The 26,302-nt window shown below is 25.3% G+C and overlaps 1 protein-coding gene across 1 annotated transcript; it reads right to left on the minus strand.

The window, feature by feature from the left end:
* Positions 1-3,144: 3,144 nt before the first annotated feature.
* LOC129965873 (phosphatidylserine synthase-like) lies at positions 3,145-20,650 on the minus strand. The gene is made up of 13 exons (XM_056080124.1): positions 20,472-20,650; positions 16,749-16,840; positions 15,491-15,535; positions 12,947-13,068; positions 12,014-12,172; positions 9,580-9,731; positions 9,328-9,387; positions 9,146-9,227; positions 6,966-7,078; positions 5,638-5,703; positions 4,589-4,688; positions 4,446-4,505; positions 3,145-3,728 (listed from the first exon to the last, which is right to left on the minus strand). Exons 1-13 carry the CDS (start codon positions 20,636-20,638, stop codon positions 3,594-3,596), a joined length of 1,353 nt encoding a protein of 450 aa, XP_055936099.1. The 5' UTR covers positions 20,639-20,650; the 3' UTR covers positions 3,145-3,593.
* Between the last annotated feature and the right edge of the window lie 5,652 nt (positions 20,651-26,302).

The raw sequence follows: 26,302 nt of genomic DNA on the forward strand, positions 1-26,302 counted from the left end.
AATACACACATAAGTAAATAAAATGCATTTCAGATTAAATGGAAGTGATTTTTTTAGTTTGCAAACATAAATTTCTAAAGTCTTTAGAAAATAAAAAGGACGCTAATGAATAAAAAGTTAGTAAAAATTTGAAATTATAGTTAAGATAATAACTCAATCATAAAAAAAAATACTAATAATTTTCACAAATTTTGCATGGTAAATTATTTAACAGATAACAAAATACTTGCAAAAAAAGGTGTCAGAAAACAAGTATATATTTAACACAACCAACAAAACACAATAAGATATAATTAATATTAATTTTTACAATCAAGGTTATTATAAACAATATTATGATTTTTAAGGAATTGTTTGTACATTATATTGCATATTTTTTCAACAAAATTACTTTAACATTATTCGAAAAATTACATAGTAATTAAAATTACATATACTGATAAACATTTTAGCATTATTATTTTTATCACACATTATAATCAAATTTTGGAAAGTTTTAAAACCTCTAAAGAAGAATAAAAGAAAAATAACATACATCAATTTCAAATTATTTTACTAAAAATAAATAATAAAAAGAAGGATAATGAGTAAGAAACGAGGAATATTCCATATATTGAAACATACATTTAACAGCTTAAATTAACTCAAAAGCATAAAGAAAGTTATATATATTTAACAGCTATTTGAAAAAATGTTGTCGTAAGTCAAAAGAAAATGAGGAAATTTAACAAAAATGTATCCAAAATTGGATACATCAAACTGATAAGCACGGCATAAACATCTTCACAAAAACAATTGTTTTCAGTTTTTATTATCATTACCGAGTTCAGTGCATAGAAATTTGAAGTAGAATTGCATGTCACAATAAAAAATTGTGCAATTCAGTGTTTAGAAAATAAGGCAACATGATTACTAACAGCCAAAAAGTTAAATTTTCATCCAAATGGATTTACAAATTACAGTTAAGTAGATGAGACCTTTCTTCCTGCATTAAAATAAAGGAAGAAAGTATTTCATAATACAACATCATTTTTATTCACAATAATCAATTAGAATTAATCATAACACCCATTGTAAAAGTTTCAAAAATCTAACACAACAAAGTAGCTGTGGCAACATTAATATATTCTATTAGAAAAACTAACATTATTGCTTTCAGTCTGAAAGATAATAAGATGAAATAAAAAATCTCTGTCAAGGAATCTTAAAATAATTACAACTATGGAAAATAAAAAGTAATGTTTAGGGTTAAAAAAAATTAAATTCTAACATGAGCTCATCAAAGCACTTTAAAAGAATAGTGTAAATTCCTATTTTCATCCAATCTAAATACAACTATTTAATTACAAAAAAATAGATGAATAAATGAATTTTAATCTCTTTTCTTCTATAAATAAAAGAAAATCTTCAAGCACCTTTCTGAATAAATACTGGACTATTCTTTTAAGTGCTGGATGGATTAATTTAGCATGAATAGGGAAGTTATACGTATTTTACTACACATAAATAAGTTAAATATCATTTATTAACCCCATTTCTGAAAACAGGGATATATTACAACTCAAATTTAGGATAACAAAAAATAATTGTAACCAACTTCAGAAAAATACGAGTTGCATTTAAACAAATACAAATTTATTTGTATACTAATAAAATATTTGTATACAAAGACAAGGTACAAGATTTGGATACCCATTTGAATTATATATCAGTGAATATAAATAAGATAGTGAAAAAAAATATATAATGCAATACCTAAATTATAAACAAAAAATAATATTTTTAAAATCATTATTAAATGAAGATAATCACAATCTTCATAAAAAAAAATCAATTTACTAAAAAAAAAAGAAGAAAAAAATATTTGTAATTTACAGTTTTAACTATATTCCAAATTATAAAACAAAATGGCCAGAACAAAATATTTTGTTCATCAAAAATATTCATAATAATATACTATGAAAATTATTCTAGAAAATTAGTGTATACACAAAATGGCAACAATCCTATTGGGGAAAATTATACAATTATTTGTGGGAGGTGGGAATCATTTTAACCTTTCACTGAAAAGGTAACAATCACTCTTTAAACAAAAATTTCAAACTAAATTTTCCACAAAATAAGACAAATACATACATATAGGAAGACATATATATTTAAGCAAATGTACAATAATACAAGAATAATGACCAATGAGAAATCTGTTTAAGACAAATCAGAAGTAGTATGCCAAAACATAACAATTGAAAATGACAAAAATGGTTCAAGAATTGTGACTTTTTCTAATTATTTAACTATTCATACAAAAAACAAAGGCCAACTTTAATAAAATAAAGACAAATTGCATTCTTAAATGTCTTTTTTTTTTTTTTTTACATGTAAGTATACATGAAAGTTATTCATAAGCATTTGTTAATTTTTTTAAGAAAATAAATTTCATAATATTGTAGATAATATTTTATGTTCTACAGATTTAACAAAAATCAGATTTGTGCCATTTATATTACATAAAGATTTATTATTATATTACTGAATATGTGGATATTTGAGAATGGAACTGCGCAAAATTCCCAACAAATTTATTTAACTATACACAGATTAATTTATTTAATATGAAATTTTCCTTCATTTCCTTAGTGGAAGACAAAAATTAAGCCCCAAAAAAGAAAAGGGAAACTTCACAATAACTTCAACAAAACAATGAATCTGCAACTTGCGCTCAAGGAAGAGAGAAAGGTGAAGGGATGGTCCGACTAATATTAAGAACAAAATAATCTACTGCAAATGGGTTGATTATTGTTATTCTAATTAATTATGTTATCAACTGAAGCTGTAAAAAAAAAGATATATCTTTAGTTATTAATTATGAAAAAAAAATTATCATTTTAATTTAATATATAAATTTAGGATTTAAAATTTTTCAAATGAATCAGTAAATTATTTTGAAAACTGTGGTCAGTAAATTTCTTTTATAAAGTAATTATTTTATAGAACAGATTTTATTTAGTGCAGAAAAAATTAGAATGCAAAAGTGTATTTTTATTTCACCTTAACTATATGTTTGTAATAAAGGAAAAAAAAACTGAAGCTTCAAAATATAGTTATTACTAGACTGATTTGACAAATACTAAAAATATTCCATTAATTAAAAAACTTTCTGGTTTGCAAGCAAGTTTTTTGAATGAATCCTCATAAATTAATGAATAATATTGTTAAGAATATTACAGATTAGAAATAAGAAAAATGTCTACTTCATATGCATTAAACAAAAAACCATGAATCTGAAACTCATTGTAATTAAATTAAATAAAAATTCATGTATACATACATCACAAAAAACACTTAAGAATACAGTGTATATCAAGGCATTTAGAAGCAATTTTTAATAACTATATCTTTAATAGGATAAATGTGAATAAATGGCATTCCTCTTTTCTTGAGCTGCATAATTCTAAATGCACAAAAGCTATGTGCATATTTTAGAAGAATAATTTAAAATATTTAAGGCTTTATTATTTAAACTAGCAATGGAATGGTGAAAAAAGATTTTCAAAGGACACTAAAATCCACCCATTCTTTGCTGTGAAAATATGTTAAGTTTTTATTGGTCCATTTGCAAATTTATTTTTTCGCTTTGTGACTTTAGAATGCTGTGCATTACTTGGTTTTACAATGCTTTCAGTACTTGTGCTGGCTTGAGAATCTTTAGTTACTTCCGTTTCTAATGGCTGAAAAACAAATTAAACACAGAATTTAAAAGCAGTGCATGCTTTAAAGTTATCAAAACAGAGTAATAAATATTATCTGTCCAGAACTGATCATTTTACCATAAGATTAAATAAAAGAACAACTCTACTGAATAAGTATATGCATGTAAAAAATAACAATACAATCCTAAATAAATTTTAACTAAAACTAAATAAAAATTAACAAATCTTCCAACACAGATTTTTTTTTTTAATCTGATAAATTCTATTTTTTTAAAAAAAAAATTATAAAACAGAAAACAAAAGGAAAAATTCCTTTCCATGCAATACAAAATATTGCTTGCTTAATTAAGTGAAAATAAAAACATGCATTCTAATTTATAGTTAATACTGGTAAAGATTTAAAAAAATCATATTAAAGAAATTACTTCTTTAAATAAAAAACATATCTGCACAAATGATTATTAGTTTTCCTCCTCCCCTTCCACTCATTTAACTACAAACATACATGAATCAAGCTGTTCTTGAAAAATAAATAACAATTTTTCTCAGCACTATTTTGTTGAGCATTCAGATGGGAAATGTACTTGAGAAGATTATTAGATATATACTACATTTGGGTAAAAATAAAAATTACAAAAGCATCCTCTAAGAATTACAGTTTAATTAATCCATTTTTCTTGAACAACTTATTCATATCAGATATAATCAACTTTCAGATAATTGAGAAATACTTACTGATTGATTACGCTTGGCATAAAGGACACAAATATACAGACATATAAAGGACATTACCAGCTGTGGGAAAAAAAGAAAAAAAAATTAAATCAATATATTCCACTAACTGCAATTTTATAGCAGAATAAGGAAGCATCTGATACCTGAATGAGCAACCAGAGAAGTATATTCTGAATTTGTGTTCGGGCCACAAGTTCAAGCCCAAACTTTGACCAGATTATAGCTTCTGTTATAGTTATGGCGCTGAAATACATATGACAATTAGAATAACTTATATTTTATAAAAATTTATAAAATACTATTTCCATAACTAAAATCAACATAACACTTATGATTCCTTTTAAGAAAGAGAGCTTGCCTTTTGATATTAATGTGCAATTGATAATATATCATTATCAGCTACTTATGATGATATAACAAATATTGATGGTACTGATTTATTTGAAGAATAATTTTGCATGTGGATGTAAATTTTACAATTTGGAGTAAATACAAAAGAATACTGTGTTTAAAAATTTGTATAAGCAAAAAAATATTTTTTAAAAAATGTATTCTTCTAGAAATGTAATTTTTAAAAACAAACAATTTTTTTTTTAAATAATAAATATTTATATGAAATTTGGTGCGTACTATTTATCATACTGTCTAAGGAAATAATAAAAATATGTCTAATCATTACCCATAATAAAACTGTGCAATTGAAAGGAAGGTCAAAATTCAAAAAACAATTTCACACTAAAACTTTTTTTACCTTCACAAAACTTTTACTTCAAGCTTTTACCAATAATTGAATAATTTTATACAAAATTAATCATTCTAGTCTTTTATCTTTAGTAGAGTATTTGAGAAAGATTGCATTATATTAAAAAGAAGTTATCTCATATTTCATATATAACAACATGCAAATGCATATCATAATAAATTGATGAACTAATAATGATTGATATATAAAGAGCAATATATTAGTTTCATGACCTTTTAGATTAATTCAAATATCCTTTTAAATTAATGGTATTTTGAATATTTCTGATATTATAGTACAAATTAACACATCACATTTTAAAGTGATTTCAATTTTCAGCAAAATGTTTAACACAAAAAAAAATTCATAATTTGGCATCTTATTATTTTTGGAAATACACAGAATTTCTATAAAATCTATACAGTTATATAAAAAATAATCAACACTAACCCAAACACCCAACACTGTGTACCAACTCTCTTGCAGCGAGGGTCAGTCACATAGCTATAATACTGCCTACAATAAAATATATTTAAACATTAATTCATAATATTAAACAAGTAAATGTGATAATAGATAAATTCTAAGCAATTTATAAATTTAAGAATTCAGTTAATGATTTTATTATGTGAGGTAATAGTATAAAAAGAATCAGAGACAAAATAAATTTCATATCAATAAATAGAGAAAATTACACAGTAATGTGATTAGTTATTTAATTAAGATAAGAGTAAAGTTGGATCCTAATAATTAATTGATACAAATACATAAAAAAGTAATAAAAAAATCACATTTTCTAATTTAATGAGGTATTATGTATAATATATTTCTGAGGTAGAGACTTAACAAATTGATTTACTTTTGTATAACAAGAGAAATTATCAAATAAAAAAAATGAAGGAAAAAAAAAACCTTAATGAGGTTACTGGAAAATATTGCAGACTCACAGAATTGAAATTTTAATATGAAACCTTATTGAAAACTAACATTTAGCTGACATAAGAAACCTTACTTTTCCCCCAAATTGTTATTTCTTTTAGTTCTTTTCAAATGTAATCATTATCATATCTGATGATTTGCACTAGGAAGAGACAACTTTGTTGTTTGTTGCCATTCTGAAACTTTTATAAAGCACTCAATATTTTCTTGGTGTCTAATTTTATATAAAAACATATATTTCCCCTGATAAAAAAACCGCAGCATGTCTTTATTTTCACAATGAAATTATGTCTAGCATTCATATGCACAAAACTATCGAAAATGACATTTATTAAATATTTGTAAATTTTTAATAACTAAGCTATACATTTTATTTAAATTCTTTATAATTTTACAGGAGATCAAATTTTCAAACTAAATTAATGTAGCAATTTCATTCATAAATTAATTTTAATGAACAAGATTAATACCAATCATTAGGAAAGTAAATATAAAATACGACACAATAGCAACTATTTTCTACTTTTTTTAAATAAAAAGTATAAAATCACAGAAAATTATAATTTTTTTATAAAATAATAATAAATTATAATTTTTTTTAAATACATAAATGAAAAGAATGAAAGCTTTGCCATTGGTGCAGCATTTAATTATTGTCTACGGTTGGCAACAAACAACATTTGAGAGATAAGGAATAACAGAATTAACAGCTAACAATCTGGAAGAATATTGAAAGGAAAAAAAATGAATAAAGTAAAGGTCAAAATAACAAATGACTTGTAAACTGAATTTTAAAATCTATTCACTAGATTCAAATTAAAAAAAAAAAATTCATTTACCTCAAAGTAGGAGCCACTATTAGGCCTATTAACACAATTCTTCCAACACTCAAAGGATGCCCAGGTGGAATTTCAAATATATGTTTCAAGAAAAATGTATTTAATTCTGTCACCTAAAATAAAAATTAGAGCCCAAGATAGTTTATAACACACAAAACAATTTTTAATTTCATGTTGTACCACATTTTACAAAATAATAATAATAATTACAATCACAAAAATCAATGTTTCCAAGAGTAAGAATATGATTAAAATAAAAGTAACAACATATTATAAAAGTAACAACTACATGCACCATTTATAAAAAAATCATATCAAACTTTTCAAAATAGCAAAAATGTAAATACTTAAAAAATAAGGTATGTGATTGCTGTCAATTAGTTGGTTTTAATTTTTTTACATCCATTAGATGCCACAAATTAGATTAAATTACAGTTCTTTCGCATATTAATGAAAAAAAAGATAATACCCTAGAAATTTCTCAACCAAATGAAGACAAATTGCATATTTTATTACAAATATACAAATAACTATTAATTGCACATTCGTAAAATGTGGCAGAATACTTCTTTATACTACTAAATTAGAAAAATTGTCCTGAATAATATAGTGTTTCTAGATTCAAAGACTCTTTTATAAATTTTATTTTTCACACTGAATGAGATTGCAGTGATATTTGTCTGTTTTATTAGATGGCCCTTTTTGTTTATTTTCTTTTTTCACTTGTATATATGAAAATTAACAGTTTCTCTAATGTTTTGTAAGGTGCAGTATATGTAGCATACATCTATGGCATGTAGTATTCATATAATGTAGTGTAATTTTCTTTGAATCAAAGATAAGATCATTAAAAAAAATTTGTTTTTAATTTTTTACCACAGTATGATGACTATTTACTACATGGGAACACATGAAAACCTTTCATATATTCTACTTGATTACATGCTGTTTGAGAAATACAGACACTTGCATTTGCTACAAAGACTGTAATTATATTAAGATTGATATTTTAGTTATTTTATGAGATAAAAGTGCTGTTATTAATATTCCTTGTTTTCAATCTTTTTCTCATTATAGCTAATATAATAAAGTGCATTTTGACATAATTTAAAAGCAGTTTGTATGACATTTCATCACAATTTTGTAAAGAAATCCAAAAGTTAAATCACAATCCAATAAAAACACAATGAAGCAAAGGGGATGCGACAAGGAGAATAAATCATCAATTCAAGAAAAGTGAAAAACAACTTACAGATACATTATAAATGATTGTTAAAAAACAAAATTCTTCAGCTTTTATCATTACCCTAATGTAGTACAATAATTAGTCACTAGAAGCATTCAATCAAATTAACTTAGATTGTGGTTTACAGTTGGCTTAAATTGGTGCATTAAATGGTTAAAGTTAAAAGCAAAGGAATTCATAATATTTTATATAATACTATCAATTATTTAGAAAATCTATCCAGCACTTACTAGTAATGACAATTTTTTCAAAATATTTCATATTTATCATATTTCTATAAAATGATTATAGCATAGTTAAATGCTATATATATATTTCATCATTATTCAAAAGAACTTTCACTTACATTTTGAAAACTGAGGTCCCATGTAGATTAGAAAATGATCAGTGGGGACTTAAATCATTTTTTTTTCATTTGGAATTTTTAATCACTAAAGAAGGCTTTTCTGTATTGAAAATTCTAAGTAATAACTTCACATAAGAATTTTTTAAATGATGAATAAAGGTTCTTTGCAGGCTTCTTAATACCCAGTCTTAAATTGATGTCATTTGATGGTTAACAATAATTTAAATGGTGGTATCCAGATTTTAAAAGCAATTCCAAACTACAAGTACCAGACCCAAGAGTTAAGCCATTTATAGATAATTGATATGTCGCATTAAATGAATGCCATTAACTCTTTCAAGACCTCATTGCTTTAACTAGAACACAAGTTTCTAGGCAAATTGCTAACAGATGCATAGCTTGAAAAGCCTTATAACTGGCCAATAGTATTGCTTCCCTCAATATTTTGCAGAATAGAATCTCCTTTCTGGAAAGGAGCATACTGGGGTAATGTCATCTTTGATAACTTCATACACTAAAAGATTCTTGATAAATCTTCACAAAAAAGAATGAGCATATGAGAATATTAATTCTATCTAGATTCCTTACCAGCCAAAAGAATACAAGTTGATAAACAGCAAAAAATCTCATGTATGTGCAATTTGGATCAAGCCACCTGACATGAGTCCAACTACAAACAAGAAAACATGGTATATAGAAAGAGTTTTCTTTTTTTAAATATTTAAACCAAAAATAACTACTTTAAAAAATAATAGCTAATAGTATGTTACCTTGCAGGAGTAAACTGAAGTACTGCTCTGCGTATTTTCCCCTTAGTACTCGGAATAGATCTGGAAAAAGGAGTTAACACAATTTTATTATATTAAATATTTTAGAAATAAACATACTAAGTATCAATTTGTAAAATAATAATGTAATAGAAAAGAGAAAGCACAATTTTTGATTCAAGTTTATATCAGGTGAAGAGACTGATAAAGAATGTTTACAGTTAATCTTTTTTATATTATTCTATAATTACTTACTTAATACTTTCCCATTCATAAGTCTCATTTTCTAATTTACGGCACAGTACCATTCCAAGCCAAATTCCACAGCCGTTACAAAGTAAAACATCTAGAATTATTGCATCCCACCAACATTCTATAAAATTTGGGAGTAAGTGAGCAAAGGCAATCTGAAAAACAACAAATAAAATCAAACAAAAAGATATTACTTTAAAAATAAATGAAAATGATAGTTTTTATTCTAATAAGAGCATTTGACTGAGTTTTGTTGTATTAACATCCTATTTTGAAAGTACATAAGGGGTTTTTTTTCGGGAGGAGGATGGATCTTTGAAGCCTGTTCGAATGATGAGGAAGACACCTCCCTCTACAAACATCCAAACTACACAAATGTGGAAGGATATTTGACCCACAATAAATTTAATGTTCACCAGGCCTGTATACATGACAAATCTTTAATGTTATCAAGTTTTGAAATTGGAGGCCTCTCACCCTGAGATTGTGATATTATGAACGAGACACAGAATATATAAAATATGATTTGTCATAGTAAAAAACAATATATTTGTCATTAAAATAGAATCAAAAATCCTATATTTTTTCTATTAGACTTTTTTTCTAATAAGCAGTTTAATAACCAGTGAGAATTCCTTTTTATTATTATTATTTTACCCATGGGGATTTAATAGAAATTTTTCAGTATTTATTCTATGAATTTGAAATTAATATTAGCACATCTTTTGTATATATTAATACTATAAAAATCATAATTGCAGATATTTCAAGAAGAATCATTTGAACTTCAGTAGAAATATTTTAGTTGGCTGCAGAGAAGTAACATATGAAATGAGTATTAAAAATGAGTAAGTGTACACTGTCTGACAAAGAATAATTAAAGATATCACTTTGATTAAGAATTAGTTTCTTTAATCCTTAATATGATGTAGCAAAATGTTATGGCACATATTCAAACATATGGTACTAAATCAAAACATTTTTATATCATTAAAGGCTATGTAAGAAAAAGTTATATTAACTGATTTGAAAAAAAAAAAATGTATTCAACTACTGTTGTGAACCATGTTGATATAATTTACTTAATGACTTTTTTTTTTTTTTTTTGCAATTTCTAAAATCTTAATTTATTAATATGAACCATTCTTACTTTTATTTGTAATAATGTGCTTGATTTGGTGTTGTCTCAATATGAATACAAATTACAAATATTGCAACATGTGCAAACAATCTGACTTTTATTGACATAATTAGAACATGCAGGATAGTCACTTACAAACTATATTATTCTCACATATTTATGAGGCAATAAGTATTACAAATATCAAATCTTAACTATCCTATCCTGTACTACTGTATATAAATAATACAGACACTTAATCCTCAAGATTGCTTTTTTGTTCTTACACATGATCTTTCATAATTTTCTATCCCAAAACAATATGTTCAGGATGTAAATGAATCTGTAGTAACTATAAGTAAAGATGGTGAAGTAATTAGCAGTTTTATGTCTTTTTGGGAGAAGTATTTGATGATGAATTTTCTATCAATTTTAAAAATATTAACAAAGTTATCCAAGAATAGAGAAATTTAAACTTAATTCATTTCAAATCTGCAAAAGCATAAGAGAACTATTTTCTTTTAGATGCTTTAACAGATTAATAAAAATGTGAAACTTTTATTTGAAAAATCTAGTTGAAGAAAGAAAGAAAGAACCCACTAAACTGATCTTTTTTTTGAATAGTTTCACTATTTTGAAAATTTTAATAACTTGGAAATATTAAATGCTGTAAATTTTTATGTGCTATGCAATTTTTAAATTTCCAAATTTAATTTAACATAGTATTTATAGCAAAAAAACAAAAAAAAACACCTCATGTATATTTTTGCAACATTCTAAAATATTCAGTTTTTTTCACAACATTAGAAAATTGAAATAATTAGAGAATTGGGGGAAGTAAATCATAAAAAATACAAGTAAAAACAAATTTGCATGCTTATATTGAACATTTATCAACCAAATTTTTAAAGTGAATAAAAGTTTTTATTTTTTTTATTTATTTATTTATTTTTATTTCAATCTTTTCTATGCACATATATTATCTAGATTACTGATTTCAAATAATATTCATTTAAGGGAACATCCTTATTATGTCTTTTTTTAACCTTCAAACAAAAGGGAAACTGCCATTTTTTTATTAATTAAAATAGTAATAATGCTTACTTTAAAATTTTATATGATATTGTGTTCATAAAAAATCACAGAAGAAATAAATAGTTTAAAGTACTGAATAATATAATAAGCAATTAAATAGGAAATTGCGAGGAAAATATAAACTACTTCTGCATTTCCTCTACTAAAGTAAAGTTCCAAGTACTAAAATATCTTTTTATAATAGCTATAAAAATAAAATAAGAAATATTCATAAATGATTACTTCAGTAATTTCCCATGCAACACTAATAGTCCAACAGATACCATAATGTCTAACAAGCATAGCTTTCATAGCCCATCCAAAAAAATGTCCAAAGGCAAAAACATCCACATGACTCCACACTCTTTCAAAAGTAATATCAGAACAATTCACACCATATTCCTAATTAAAAAGAAAGTAGATAAAATTGTCAAAACATTTGGGATCAGCTATTTGAAAATAACACAATTCAATAAAATTTATACAATTTTATTGAAAATAAAAATTTTATTTATATTTACTTTTTTATTGAAAAATGCACACAATTGAATGTTATATATTTATGAATGAATATATATTAATATTCTTAAAAGACTTGTTGCTATTGGCGATAAGCGAGGATCGAACTCGCAACCTTATGGTTCGTAGCCACGTAACATAACCACAAGACAAAAGAAATTTCTCATGTCTCGTAGATGTTATCTGGCTTATAAAGCGTCACCACAGACTTTCAAAAATTATTATTCAATATTAAAGGACATTAATCAGGAAAAGTAGAAAATTTGTCATTACACATTTAAAAAATAGTTTATTTTTCCTTTTATAGCTTGATTAGAATTCTAGATATATTCAATTAGACAAAGAAAAATAGAAATTTATCAAAATAAAACAGAGTTCCAACAGAAAAATTATACTTTTCAAACCAAATTTATTTGCTTACTTCTCAATATTTGTAAATCATGATAGAATTTTTGACAATTTCAGGACATCTTTCAAAAAAAATTACCAAGAAGGGAAAGAAAATCAAGATTCTTGCAAAAACAGCATGAAAGAATTGCTAATTTTTACTGTATGCTAATGATTAAAAGATTTAGAATGCACTTATGAATAAGAATACTTTCATTAGAAAATGTACATATATATTGAAAGCGAACATGAAATATAAGTTGAACAAACCTTTTCACTATCAATTCTAAAATCAATAAGGTCAGGATAAAACCAGTACATGATACTCTTAACCGTATCATAACTTTGAAATAAAATAAAAAGCAGCACAAGAAGATAGACAACACTCACACCTAAAAAAACAAAATTAATATCAATTTATTGGCAAAATAAAGCTAAAAGTATTTACTTCAAAATTCATAACATAAAAAGAACACACAAATACATTAAAGAAACATGAAAGTAATATTTAAGCGAGAAGCAAAAATACAAATATAATAAATAATACAGTAACACAAATTTAACTTGCATTATTTTTAAGCACAAACATTGGTTTATATAAATAAATAAACTGCACTACAAAAAAAAAAAAAAAAAAAAAAAAATAGCTAGTTCAAATTTGTATATCTTAAATTTCAAAAGAATATTAAACTATCATTTATCACAATTCAAGGTATTTGGATTAAAATTATTCCAAAATGATAATAAAAGAACATTAAAACATATAATAATCAATTTATTCATAATACATTTCAAAATTTTAGAATAAATATAATTTTTATAAACTAGGTGCAAAATCTAAAATCCTGGAATAATAAGGAAATCTACAAAAAAAAAAAAAAAAAAAAAAAAAGAAAGAAAATGATGTATACAATACTGTTATTTCAAATAATACATAAACTCTTCAAACATCAACTCATCAGGTAATAACATATCAGAATATACATGAAAAATTATATTCTAATTTAAATTTTTTGTATAGTAGAGATGTATTAATATGACTTGTCAATGATATCTCGCTGACAAATCATTTAAAATTTGAAAATTCTAGTGTGATTTAATAAGCTGAACATCTTATTAAATAAGTTCTTTAAACAATTCACTGAAAAAAATTCTTAAAAGTTCTTTATAAATCTTAAATCAAGGGTGAAAGGACTATAATGAACATAAGGGATCCTATAAAGCCAATTATTATTATCTGTTCAAATAAATAAATAGATTTATAATCAATATTCAATGAATATGATTTGAAATTTTTATTTTTCTCTTCTCTAAAATAATATAAAATCAGATTAAAAATATTTATTATAAAATAGACATAATTCAATTCAATTTGCTATTTTCTATGTATAAAAATAAGTAATTAGATGAAATCAATATATTTCGAATAAAAAGGACCCAAAAATCTCATAACAGATGAAAAAATTTTGTGTAAGACAGTTGTTTTTCAATATGACAGATCACTGGACAAAAATTTATCAAAGACACATTTTATGTGTTAATAAAATGCATTCAAACCAATGGTTTTTTTTAAATGCAAAATAAATGTAAGCATAATTTTATATATTTGTTGTTGTTGTTCTTTTTCCATTCTTTTTTTCAGTATGATTCATTAAATGAATTATTGCACAAAGCCAACTTATAATCATTTTAAGATTTAAGAAATTATCTTACAAAGAAGGCAAATCGGGCCATCATAAGATATTTTTCTTATTTCCATTTATTAAAAGATATTAAATACAATTTGTAACAATGCTTTTTCCTTTTGCAATTCAATTTATAGAAATTTTACTATTTCATCAACTTTTTATTACTAAAGCTAGGATAAAAACTAGCTAACTTACTTATTCTTCATATCTGAACTTCCAGCAGAATTATTATTATTATTTTAATTTCAGAATTTTGTAATATGCCCATATTATAAGTAATATCTTTTTTTTAAACAGAAAATTTAACACTTTTCCGCCAATTTGTTCTGAATATTAAATTTCATTTTACTTTTCAGGGTATTGATTTAATGTAAATCTTTTTAATATGTGGTTTATAATAATTTTAATTAAAATTTGAACTTAGATGTATAAAAAGTTCATTTTATTCTTTAAGAGATTATCTGTATAGAATGTAATGATGTACTTTCTTTTACTGGCTTGAAAACTATCATCTTGTAAAACATGGTAAACAACATTTATATTCAGATCTAATTTCTGATTACAAATTTTATTTCACACACAGTAATTATAATTTTAATGTCCTATACTATAAAGCAAATCTGGTATTGTTCTCGTGTTATTGGTGTAACACTTAAATAACCATCATTTAATTATTTAATGCATATTTATATACAAAAGCTGATATTACTTTTTATTGTGTTACATGTGAAAATTTGTTTAATCATACAAAGAAATGCTCAAACAAAAATGAGTGAATAATCAATGATTAAAATGAGTAATAATCAATGGTACAGAGAAAAAAAAAAATATGAAAAACATTAGCCTTTTTTAAATAATTTTTACTATGTCGTTTATAATAAAAACTCACTTTATATCATAAAATCGAAACAAGATTCAATAAATAGCTATTATCTAATTACATCATCTACATGGTAAATAGATTCAAATAGAAAAAAAAATTTAATTAGAAATCATTATTCTTAACTAAAAGCAAAAGAAAAATGGATCTACTATATCTTTCTATCTATATACATACAAAACATGATAAAAGTATATTTCAAAAGAAAGAAAAAAGAATCAGAAGAAAAAATAGGTGCAAAATTACCAAAAACTAATCTCCAGACAGCAGGATGAGGTCTAATAAATGGGCCTAAAGAAGAAAAAAAAAAGCCATATAATAAATTAGTCTGCTATGCATATTATTAGAGTTCAATTACTATTCAAGTTTCATTCAATCAAATATAGTACTAAATTTATCAAAAGTAAAATTTAACATAAAACTTTATTACTATGCTGAATAATTAAAAAAAAAATTATTCAAGCAAACAATCTGAAGTGGTGATAAGTTTAAATAAAGAATTTAATAAAAAAATAACAAAGCACAGCTAGATTTTTTTCTATTAGTTACTATATTAATAATAAAAAATATACAAATTTATTAATTAAATAAGCTAATATATAAAAGCTTATTTGCTGACTGAAAAGAAATACAATACTTTGAACAAAATTAGTCAGAAACAAATTATTATATTAGTCAAAATTTCACTGTTCAGCCTAAATTTAGAATTGTTAGGAAATTTGACTTTTCAATTTTTTTTTATGAGTACTAAAATCAGCAGATTTGATCAACACAGATAGAAAAAGGCATTTCGAGATTTTTTGGGAGAGAAAGGGAGGCACATAAAAAATATTTTATAAATAATAAACAACTAAGTACTTCCTCACATTTCATTTTTCAAGACAGTACATAAAAGATTTGCATAATTCTTTAAATTTCATAAAAAGTTGATTTTGCCAATTTTCTCACTTTGCACAAAATAAAATAAAGAATTAAGATATAAGCTTTATTCCGATTTAATTTTTCTTCATATCAACTCTGATACTCAATATTGTCTAACATCACGTGAATAACAATTTTTTAGAAGGGGGGAGAAAAAAAAATTAATCAATTTTCTTTTATGTTCTGTCAGATAAAAATCTTGTTTAATTGAAGTGCAATTTTCTTTCTGAAGTTTAAATTGTTAATATGTTAAGTATATCCCATTATGGCTGTCCAATTATTGTATCCTCATTAGTAAATAATCAACTAGTTCTAATAACTATTTTAAAGAAATAGATTATAAAATGATTGTAATATATTTCAAAGCTGCCTCATTGATATTGAGAAAATACTCCCAAAGTTAAGTTCGGAATAAATTTTATTTTGTTCCTACAAGCATAATACAGACAAAACATTGCATTCTAATTAATTTGTTGATTGTTCTATGTTGAGTTGAGTTGTATCTTTTTCCATAAAACATTAAAATCATTATTGCCAAACTGTTATCACAAATTTACAATGATGTTGATTTCTTTAAGCTTACCATTTGGAAAAGCTAATACACTGATTATCAGAAAAAAGAAAAAGACACACTGTATGCCAGCCCAAATATTATTTTCAATGTTATCTTCATTCCTAAGAAAAACAGAGAAATGACTTTAATCAAAATTACATTCATAATATTATGTAAAAAGTATTTACAAATATAGTAAAACAGCATTTATATCTTTCCATGGATTGATGCTAAATGATATGCAATTAGAATTTTAATAGCAACTTTGATTATTACAAATTTATTGCTATTAATGAAAATTCATTTAAAAGCAGTCATTTCAATTTAAAAAAATAGTTCTGATATATTAATACATAATATAGCAACCCATTATTAAATTTTAAAATAAAATCTTATTTTTCATGAAAATGAGGATAATCATGTTTCTTCCATAATTTGTAATGAAGGTATTTGTCTTTATTAATCACACATTTCTTATTTTGCATGAATTATGTATATGCCAGTAAATGTTTAATAACAAAAATCTTTCATTGCACTTGATATGCTGTCGGTGAATACTAATTGCAGTTTTATGAATAGAAATAAGAATATCGTTTATTTTAAACTTTTTTCAATAGAACTTTGACAAAAAAAAATAAATGGAATAAATTTTTGACGGAATATCACAATGAAACTTCATTTAAAGTAATATCAAGTAAATCTTTGTCTTCTAACAAATCATTAATTGTAAATAATTCTGAAGTCAAAAATCACAGAATCCAAGAATTTTGTCTCGCTGTTTCATAGGTTAAGTTTCTCCCTTTAATAGAAACACATAAATAATAACTAAATTTAAATTTAGATTTAGAAATTTAAGATTTGCAAAGGATATAATGGTACATAAACAAAGCTTTACTTCTTTTACATCACATAAATCAAACATTTTACAATCACATTGTTTATAAATGAATGAGGAATGTGATGAAATGATGTATAAATATGAAATACACAATTAGTGTTTCCCTGTATCCCCTTATTAATTTTTTTACAATCAACATGCAGCACTGATGAAAACTAACTTTTTATTTAACAATTAAAAAATTAATATTGATTGATTACATCAGTCAAGTACCATATAATACTTGCAATCCGTCACATTTTCTTATGAACGAAAAATTCTTTTTATATTTAAAAGGATGGCTTTTAATAAATTTATGATAACATAGAAAGAAGAGAAATGATTTGACTTTCAGTTCAACTTCTGACTCAAACTTATCTTTAGAGAAATTTATGCCAGCTTTTTAAAATATTAGTTCAATGTGAGGATTGCAAGAATTAGATTTACATACATGTGAGGAAAATAGAATTAGAGTTACATACATTTTCATAGTGCTATTTTCTTTCAGATTTTTAAAGTAGCACATGACAGCACATATGGCATATATAAGGACTATTGTGCTAATCTTATACATGCTAAACAGCAGATCTGATGTAGATAATCTAATATCTAGATAAAAGATATTAGATAACTGTGAAGCTAAATATTCTTGAAATTAATATTCACAGATTGTATACTTTTCACATATTCTCAATTCCTTTTTATGAATTTCGGGGAAATTTAATCTGTGGTGCAGTTTCAGCATTATGAAAAAATGATTAGCTCATTTTTACAGACAAGCTGTGTATCAAAATTCAGATGATGACTACACTTTCTGATAAGGATAACCAAATAAGAAATGGTTATCAATCTGAAGAGAAAAATCCACATCCCATAAGCAGTTAAGGCAAGAAATAAAACTCATTAAACAAACATTAAATATGAATTTAATGTACAAATTTAAAAACAATCCATATTTTTAAAATTTTATTCTATTATACCAAAGAAAAACCATTTTAAATTGAATTTCTACAGATTGATCATTAATTTTCTACTTTCAAGCATATTTTAAAATTATGATCTATTAGTAAAATGTTTGGTCAAATAAAAAACTGTGAAATTTTTTTCAAATTATTAGAAAGAAGAATCTTAAACAATAATATGTTCTAAACCCTGATTTAAAACACATTAAATATAAGTTTCTTTTTAAAAGAACAAAATAATTGTAATTTTGAATTATGTGTATATAAATAATAGTTTTACAATAAAATAAATTTAAATAGTAAACTATAAGATGTTAAATATAAACTGTAAGATATGCCAATACTTAAAAGTCAATCGGTTATTTTTTAAAATTTATTAACAGGTTAAATAGAATTTTTTGAAAGAATTTTTTACTTTTTAATATTACACCATCCTAGAATCAGTTTTTGATTTAAATATATTGCCATGTATCCTTATAATTATGGTCATAGCTCGAATAAATGCATAGTTTAACTGATCTTTAATTTCTAAAAGTGTTAAAATGTATTTTATACATAATATATCAATACATACAAGGCTTTTTTTACATGTGAACCATAAATGTTACTTAAATATGAAATGGTTAATAAAAAAGTAAATTATTTTTATAATTCATCTAATTTATTTCCAAAGATATTATCTACTTTTTAAAGAAAGCATATATTTACATCATTTGAACCCTCTTAGCTGATTAAAAAATTTATAAAGGTCAATTTAAAAAAAAAGAAAGAACATTTTGAATTTAGGCAGAATTTAAAGTGATAGATATTTTTTGGTTTATTTACAAAAATATCAATTGAATGAAAGTGTGGTAATAACTGTTATTCGCCAAAAGTAATATGTGTAACATGCAAACTAAAAATAATAATAATAATCGAAGGCACTAAACAGAATTTCTAATTACATTTTTTTAAGAGGTTTCATGTAAGTTAAATGTAATTTATATACAATGGGAATAAAAAAAACCCCTCCTTGAAAACTAAATTTTTTAGGGAGGATTAGTAATTTACTTTAAAATATTAAGATACGAATATTATTCTTAACACTTTTTGAAAGCCATTTCATTCAAAACATTCATTAAACAATTATTCAAATATAAAATACAATTCAAAGCAAGGATAAAAATCCATTATTTCAAACATAGACCATAACTTTATGAAAATTTGGGGTTAAATCTTTTTTTTAACAAAAAGAATAAATCGAAATTGAATCAATAAAGTAAATAAGTAAAAACAGCCACTGTATTGTAGGAAAAGTCTAAAGCACTAATTATAAAACTTTTTAAATTTTAAAATGCCAAGGCAGCTCAAGCTAATAAAGGATTGGTAAACAAAGGTAAGGTATAACAAAGCAAGCTTTCTTCAACAACTTTTTAAAAAATGCAGAGTAAACAAGCTACGCATTCCATTAAAATATTTATATTTAAAAAAAGGAGCAAATATATATTACAAATCAGAGGTTAAAAATCGAAACTATTCCTCCGATTACATAATTCAGTCTGCTCGTTTTACGATTAATTTTAATATTGAAATAAAAGCACTTTATTCTGGTAATTTCAGTCTAGCTAAAATTGCATGCAGTGCAAAATCACTTTCTATTTTTTTGGGGGGAAAAAAAGAACAAGCAGACTTACATGTCCTTGGCTTTAACTTTTGAATTAAATTAATTAAATAGAATTTCAACGATGTATATCTTTATTTCAAATTATCTAAATACTGTTAAAATTAATGTTCTATTAAGTTCCATCATCAATCGGACAACAAAACGTAGATATTTTGTAATTAAAACACACTATAAATAATCTTTTTCTTCTTATTACAGAAAATTTAAAATGCATGGATATTCTCCGGGCATATATTGATCTCTCTGCTCACCTAGTATATACAGAATATATAATTACAATGATTGCTACAGTTAAAAGTGTTATCGTATGAGGTTTGTAGAACACTTCCAGAGATATATCATCCACAGGACGCTCATTTACGAAGCAAAAATCGTATGGAGCACTAGAATCTTTTTCATTTTTCACACCTCTCGCCATGCTTTCCTCCTCGTACTTTTGATTTTTGTTGTAATGGCGGTCACAGTGTTTTCACTGATGGTATTTACCAACAAAATCACATGACAAATTTTTAACTTTAAAAATTTAAAAAAAATGCCCTCCTCTCTGAAAAACTTCATTAATACATGATTAATTTATTTTACGAAGATTATGATATATTAAGTTCATTTTATTATTTTCATTATTTTAATTGATATTGATACTTTTTTGCGTTTGTGCATCTCTTTACCTTTAACTTTAAAAATTATTTTCAATGACGAAGCATTAGAAAATTACGCAACTTATTTTAGCAATTATCAGGATGACAGGAAGGAAAATCTTGTCCTGGTTTGCTATAATTAGAAGCTAAACAAATTTATTTTTGAGGAAAGCAAAAATTTCAGATTATTCGGTCTTGCTTGTATCCTATTATTTCGCTGATTTAAAACCTTTCTTTTTATGTATCAGATCTCTCTTTTGCCAGAAGCTATTCTTCAAACCAATTATTAGATTTCTTATATTGTAACTTTTTCATAAAATTAAGAATTATGTTCAAATTTATCTGATTCTTATTTCTTGGAACAATATTTTCATCGAATCATAATAACGTAAATCTATTGTCCTGACAAGTGCAGAGTAAAGGCTTTCAATTCATTAGATATATATTACTATATTTACTAATTATAAAAGAAAATATGTGTGTGTCTATGTAGGATCTTTAAAAAGAAGACCATCTGACTTAAAGATTTTTTTTCTTACACAATTTATTGTATTCAATATTGTGTGGAATCTATAAACTTAGAACACTAAAATATTGAGCATGCAAGAAAAAATCCGAAATAATAAATGAATGTACTCGCTATTTTATTTTTCTTATTTTATCTGCAATGTTTTAATCCAGTTAGCATGGTGTCTTTTCTGGGATTTAAATGACGCAAGTTAGTAACACCAAACTATTTTAATATTGGAAGCAAAAGTGCACGAGGAATAGGAAATTGGAGTTATAGTACCGAATTAAGAACGACTTCATAATTTTGAATATTGAATAGAAAATCAATATGGTATACGAGCTGACCTCCACTATCAAAATTCTACATTACACCAACCAGAAGACAGTATCGCACTATATGCACGAAAAGTAAATGGGTTTTGAATATCGTGATCCTCTAATTTCAAAATTAAGACTCTCTCTTTAATGTGACAGACACACGCACACACACATATATATGTAATGATATTTTAACTCTAATATCAATTTAATTAATTTCCAAGATTTATCTTAATTTAGCCCATAGTAAGTTCATTCTCTTATTTCTTGATCCAATTCCACTGTCTCTACTTAATTAATTCAAGAGAAGCTTTGTAAAATTTCTGAATCGGCATTAAACGCCAACACTTTCACACGCTCGGCGTGAAGGGGTAAAAAATGTCCACTAAGCACATTCTTTTTTAAAGATCCCTGTGTTTCCTTTACATGTGATTGACATGCGTCAGAAATCCCTATCAGAATCTTAATAATATATTAGCACTGTAAAATAATATTTTCCCTATCCATATCTCATGTTATATAAGGCGAGGGATAATTTATTTTGCTCTTCTTTCCCACTTCGGCTTTTGTGCTGCGCTGTGGCGGACATCTTGTCCGCGTCTCTGCTTGTAAATATTTATGCTTTCCCGGGATATTAAAATTAATTTAAAAATAAATTATTTAAATTCTTTTATTTAAAATTAAATTAAAAGAAGTCTTTCACTGTCTTCAAAACTGCATTTTGCTTCAAACAAAATAATGTTATATATATATATACATATAATCCAGTCAAAATAGTTTTGTTATTTATACATGATGCCACCGGAAAGAGACTGAATTGGCATTTTGAAACGTAATTTTATGGAATGATTTGACATTTTGTGATGGTTTATATTCTCACACAACTTCAACAAAAATGTTTTTACTAGCTTTAGATAATTTTCTAGCCCAAATGACAAGCTCGACATTTTATAGTTAAAATTAAATTTTTAGAAAAAGCACGGTAAATTCACTTTTTTAATTGGATTGAAGATTAAGAAGAGATAATATAATTCCGCCAATCTTTTTATAACTACAAAACTGTAAATTTGTATAATTAAGTAACAACACTTAAATATGAAGTGGCAGTTGTGCGACTTAATGAGTTCCTAATAGCTATATAGTATTTTCTAAGAATTATATGTTCAATGCAAAGATATTTTAATCATATGAAAAGTAATCTATTCTTCTATCATAATTATCTTATTTTTCTATTAAAAGTCGTCCATTTTTTTTAAATATTATAATTATAAACTTAATTTTCAAGAATATTTTAATAAGAAAACTGTAATTTTTCTAAATATTTTTTCGAATAAATTGCTAAAATACAAGATTGCAACAGCAAATTAGATAACATATCTTCCTTTTACACTTAATTTGTATCTTATAATCTGTCTCATTTTATTTTCATTTAAAATGAAAACTTTATTACATAGAAATGAAATATAACAGAGAATTAATCTTATTTTATATCAGAACATCAACATTAACTCATTCGTTTTTTTTATTATCATTTTTCTTGCGCCGCAGAATAGTGTTGTTTTATGTGAAGACAACATTTTTTTATTAAGTTTAATTCCCGATTAATGGCTTATTTATTCAATTTCAAATTTTAGCTTTTTAACATTATTTAGAAAGTGGTATCAAAAGTAATGAAATTAAAACATCAATAAAAAAGAGTTAGATTTTCGTTTTAATTTTTGCACTGTTGAATAGTGTTATTTTATGCGAAGATGATATCTTTTTTTTTTATTAATTTTAATGCTATTTTATGGTCTAGTATTTAATCTCAAAGTTTAACTTTTCTTTGTTCTTTAGAAACTGGTATCAAAAATATTTAATTAAAATATCAGTAAAGCAGACTTTAGAACGTAATAGATTTTAAATTAAACAAAAAATTGTTTTTCTGTTAAAAAATTATTAAATACACTATATCTATATCTATACTTATAATAAAGCTCAATGTGTGTGTGTGTGTGTGTGTGTGTGTTGGCGCTCTACAGGCCAGGTCATTTGACATACAGCTATCAAATTTGGTACATGTATACCTTAGAGGTCGGGAATGTGCACCTGGGGTCCCTTTTTTTGAAATTTTAATTAGAATTTTAATTATTAATTAAAAACTAACTTTCCCGCCAAAAGAATCTTCCATTTTTCCCACCGCCAACTTTTCCGCCAAAAAAATCTTCCATTATCCCCAGCGCCAAACGAGAAAGGCTTCCGTTGTTTTTTTCTCCCAACAGTAATGAGGCTAGGGTTAAAATTTTTCGGCGGATTATTTCAATCGGTTCTGTTTATTTTCTTAATGTTTGATGCATTTAAAATTAAACATTGTTAATGAATCAATCTTTCAGATTCATTCTGAAGTACTTTTGAATTAAAATAAAACAGAATAAAGGAAATTAAAAATTTCTAATCCGCATAGCGTTACCCCAACTGGCGTAGAAAAAATCACGTATTTGCGTTACGTAACCGGCGAAGAAAATTCACGCATGCGCATTCTGTTCTGATTGTTGCCATGACAACATGTATATGCTTATAGTTTTAAGTACAACGTTTTTTAAGTAGTTTTTTTAAAACCTGTTTTCAACCGTTTATTTTAAACGATTCGTTTTATTTTCTTAGTGTTTGATGCATTTAAATTTAAACATTGTTAATGAATCGATCTGCTCATAATGAATCTAAGAAAATTTTGTTGACCAACTCTTGAGATATTACATAAATTTAAAAAAATATTTTTTAGTGCCCAGAAAGTTTAAACGCTGAGTGACTCTATTTTCAGTAATCAGATTATAAAAAAATGCTTTGTTTCAGTAAAAAATATTATTATATTAATTGAAGATAAATTCTTTCCACTTTAATTTAAAGCATAAATTCTACGGGTGCTAACAGAAAATGAGAGAGATACATATTACGTTATGACTGAAGGCCTTTATAATATTATGAATGAATTATATGATAATCAAAATTTGAAGTTTTAAAATATTTTGATGAAGAAGCTATTAAAGTAGAAATTGCATAAAATATTTAATTATTAAAATTTTAACGAAAATTAAGATTGGCGAACCGGCTGGTCGCCAAAGGCGGCTAGTTTATAATAATCCTAACAAAAAGAAGAATTATTAAAACTTCCATCTGTGCCATTAAGAATAATTAAAATTCAAGAATAAAACAATGGCACATGGCTGAATAGTATTTTTCCTAAAACAACAATTCAGTTCCTTTAAGTAATCAATTTTTCCCGTAAAAAATTTTATTTATATAAATAGTTCCTTAACATACTTCTTCTCCCTCCTTTCAAGAAATCATAATCAGTATATATAATCGTTTACCGCCATCTGTAACGCTGCGCAGAGTTAACCCTTTTGACTCATGTCATAATTGGATGAGATATCCCTATTTCTGTTTTGGCATATAACAACTAAAACAGTTTTTTAAATCCTTGAATTGTATGATTAAATATTGCAAATAATAATTAAGTTGTATATGTGTGCGAATAAAGCTAAGCATAAATCAAAATTAGTTATGTATTCATAATTTTCGCATTTTATTTCACTTTTTTAATACTGGATTCTTAACAAAAGTGAATAAGCTGACGTCTGCAACTTTTATTATTTTATATTTATGCGTATGCATTATACTATCACTTGAAGGCCAATTAAAGATTAATGTTACTATTTTTTTTCCATATTTTGTATTTTATATTCTTTATTGCATTTTTTCTGTTAATGGAACGTTATTTATTTTAATTCAATTTCAATAATGCGTGTTTACTTAATTGTGCGTAAGCATTATGGATAGAGAAGAAAAATGTTGTTTATATTGAAATATTTTAGTACATAAATTCCGGGCTTTTATTGTTTGCTTTTAATCTTATACACCTGGTCTCGTACTGGATTGCTCCATTCGACTAAGTCCTGATTCGGGCGTTTTCAGGTGGTTAGCTGAAATCAGGATGTGAAAAGTAATTCGCAACTAGTCTCTAACAAGGAAAATTCTCGTGCACGGAAAATTACCTCTCTGATAATTAGATCTGAGATATTATTAACTGGATTACAGCTCGGTTAGACGGGCGCATCTTCTATTTTTCACAGAATATGAAGATCCAAATAATATATCGAATTGGAGTTGAGAACTGTAGTAATAGAGGTTAAATCAAATGCATTTGTATGAGCTGCAAACACTATGAAAGGTAATTAGTTTAAGTATGAAAAGTCAGCCATCTACCTCTCCGACCCGCCACGAAGGCACACGGATTTAAACCATAAAAACTGAATGACCGGACCGCCGCAACAGCAACATTGACGGGAACTGTGGTTGAATCCTAAGGGCCGTCACCGGCCACGGAACAACCCTCCCCGAAGGAAGTACGTCCCGTCATCGATGGGAGGAGTCAGATCCCCACCTATTAGTGTACCCTCCAGGGTGGCGAGATCCAACCACCATGCCGGAAGCATCTCATCCTCATTTCGAGGTGCCCTCTGGGGGTCGTCTAAGTATGAAAAGAAGAACGTTTAATGAACGTGGAATACACAACATGATTCTACGAAAGAAAACATTCACATTTGAAGCAAACCGGAGCAAACACTTACAATTTA

The sequence above is a fragment of the Argiope bruennichi genome, chromosome 4 (genome assembly GCF_947563725.1).
Source record: "Argiope bruennichi chromosome 4, qqArgBrue1.1, whole genome shotgun sequence".
Classification (NCBI taxonomy): Eukaryota; Metazoa; Arthropoda; class Arachnida; order Araneae; family Araneidae; genus Argiope; species Argiope bruennichi.

Coding starts and splice junctions, on each gene's coding strand:
- LOC129965873 (XM_056080124.1), bottom strand. CDS start 20,638: ATGGCGAGAGGTGTGAAAAATGAAAAAGATTCTAGTGCTCCATACGAT. Junction 16,841..20,471: donor ATATATTCTGTATATACTAG/GTGAGCAGAGAG, acceptor TGTTTTTCTTAG/GAATGAAGATAACATTGAAA. Junction 15,536..16,748: donor TGTATTAGCTTTTCCAAATG/GTAAGCTTAAAG, acceptor TTTCTTCTTTAG/GCCCATTTATTAGACCTCAT.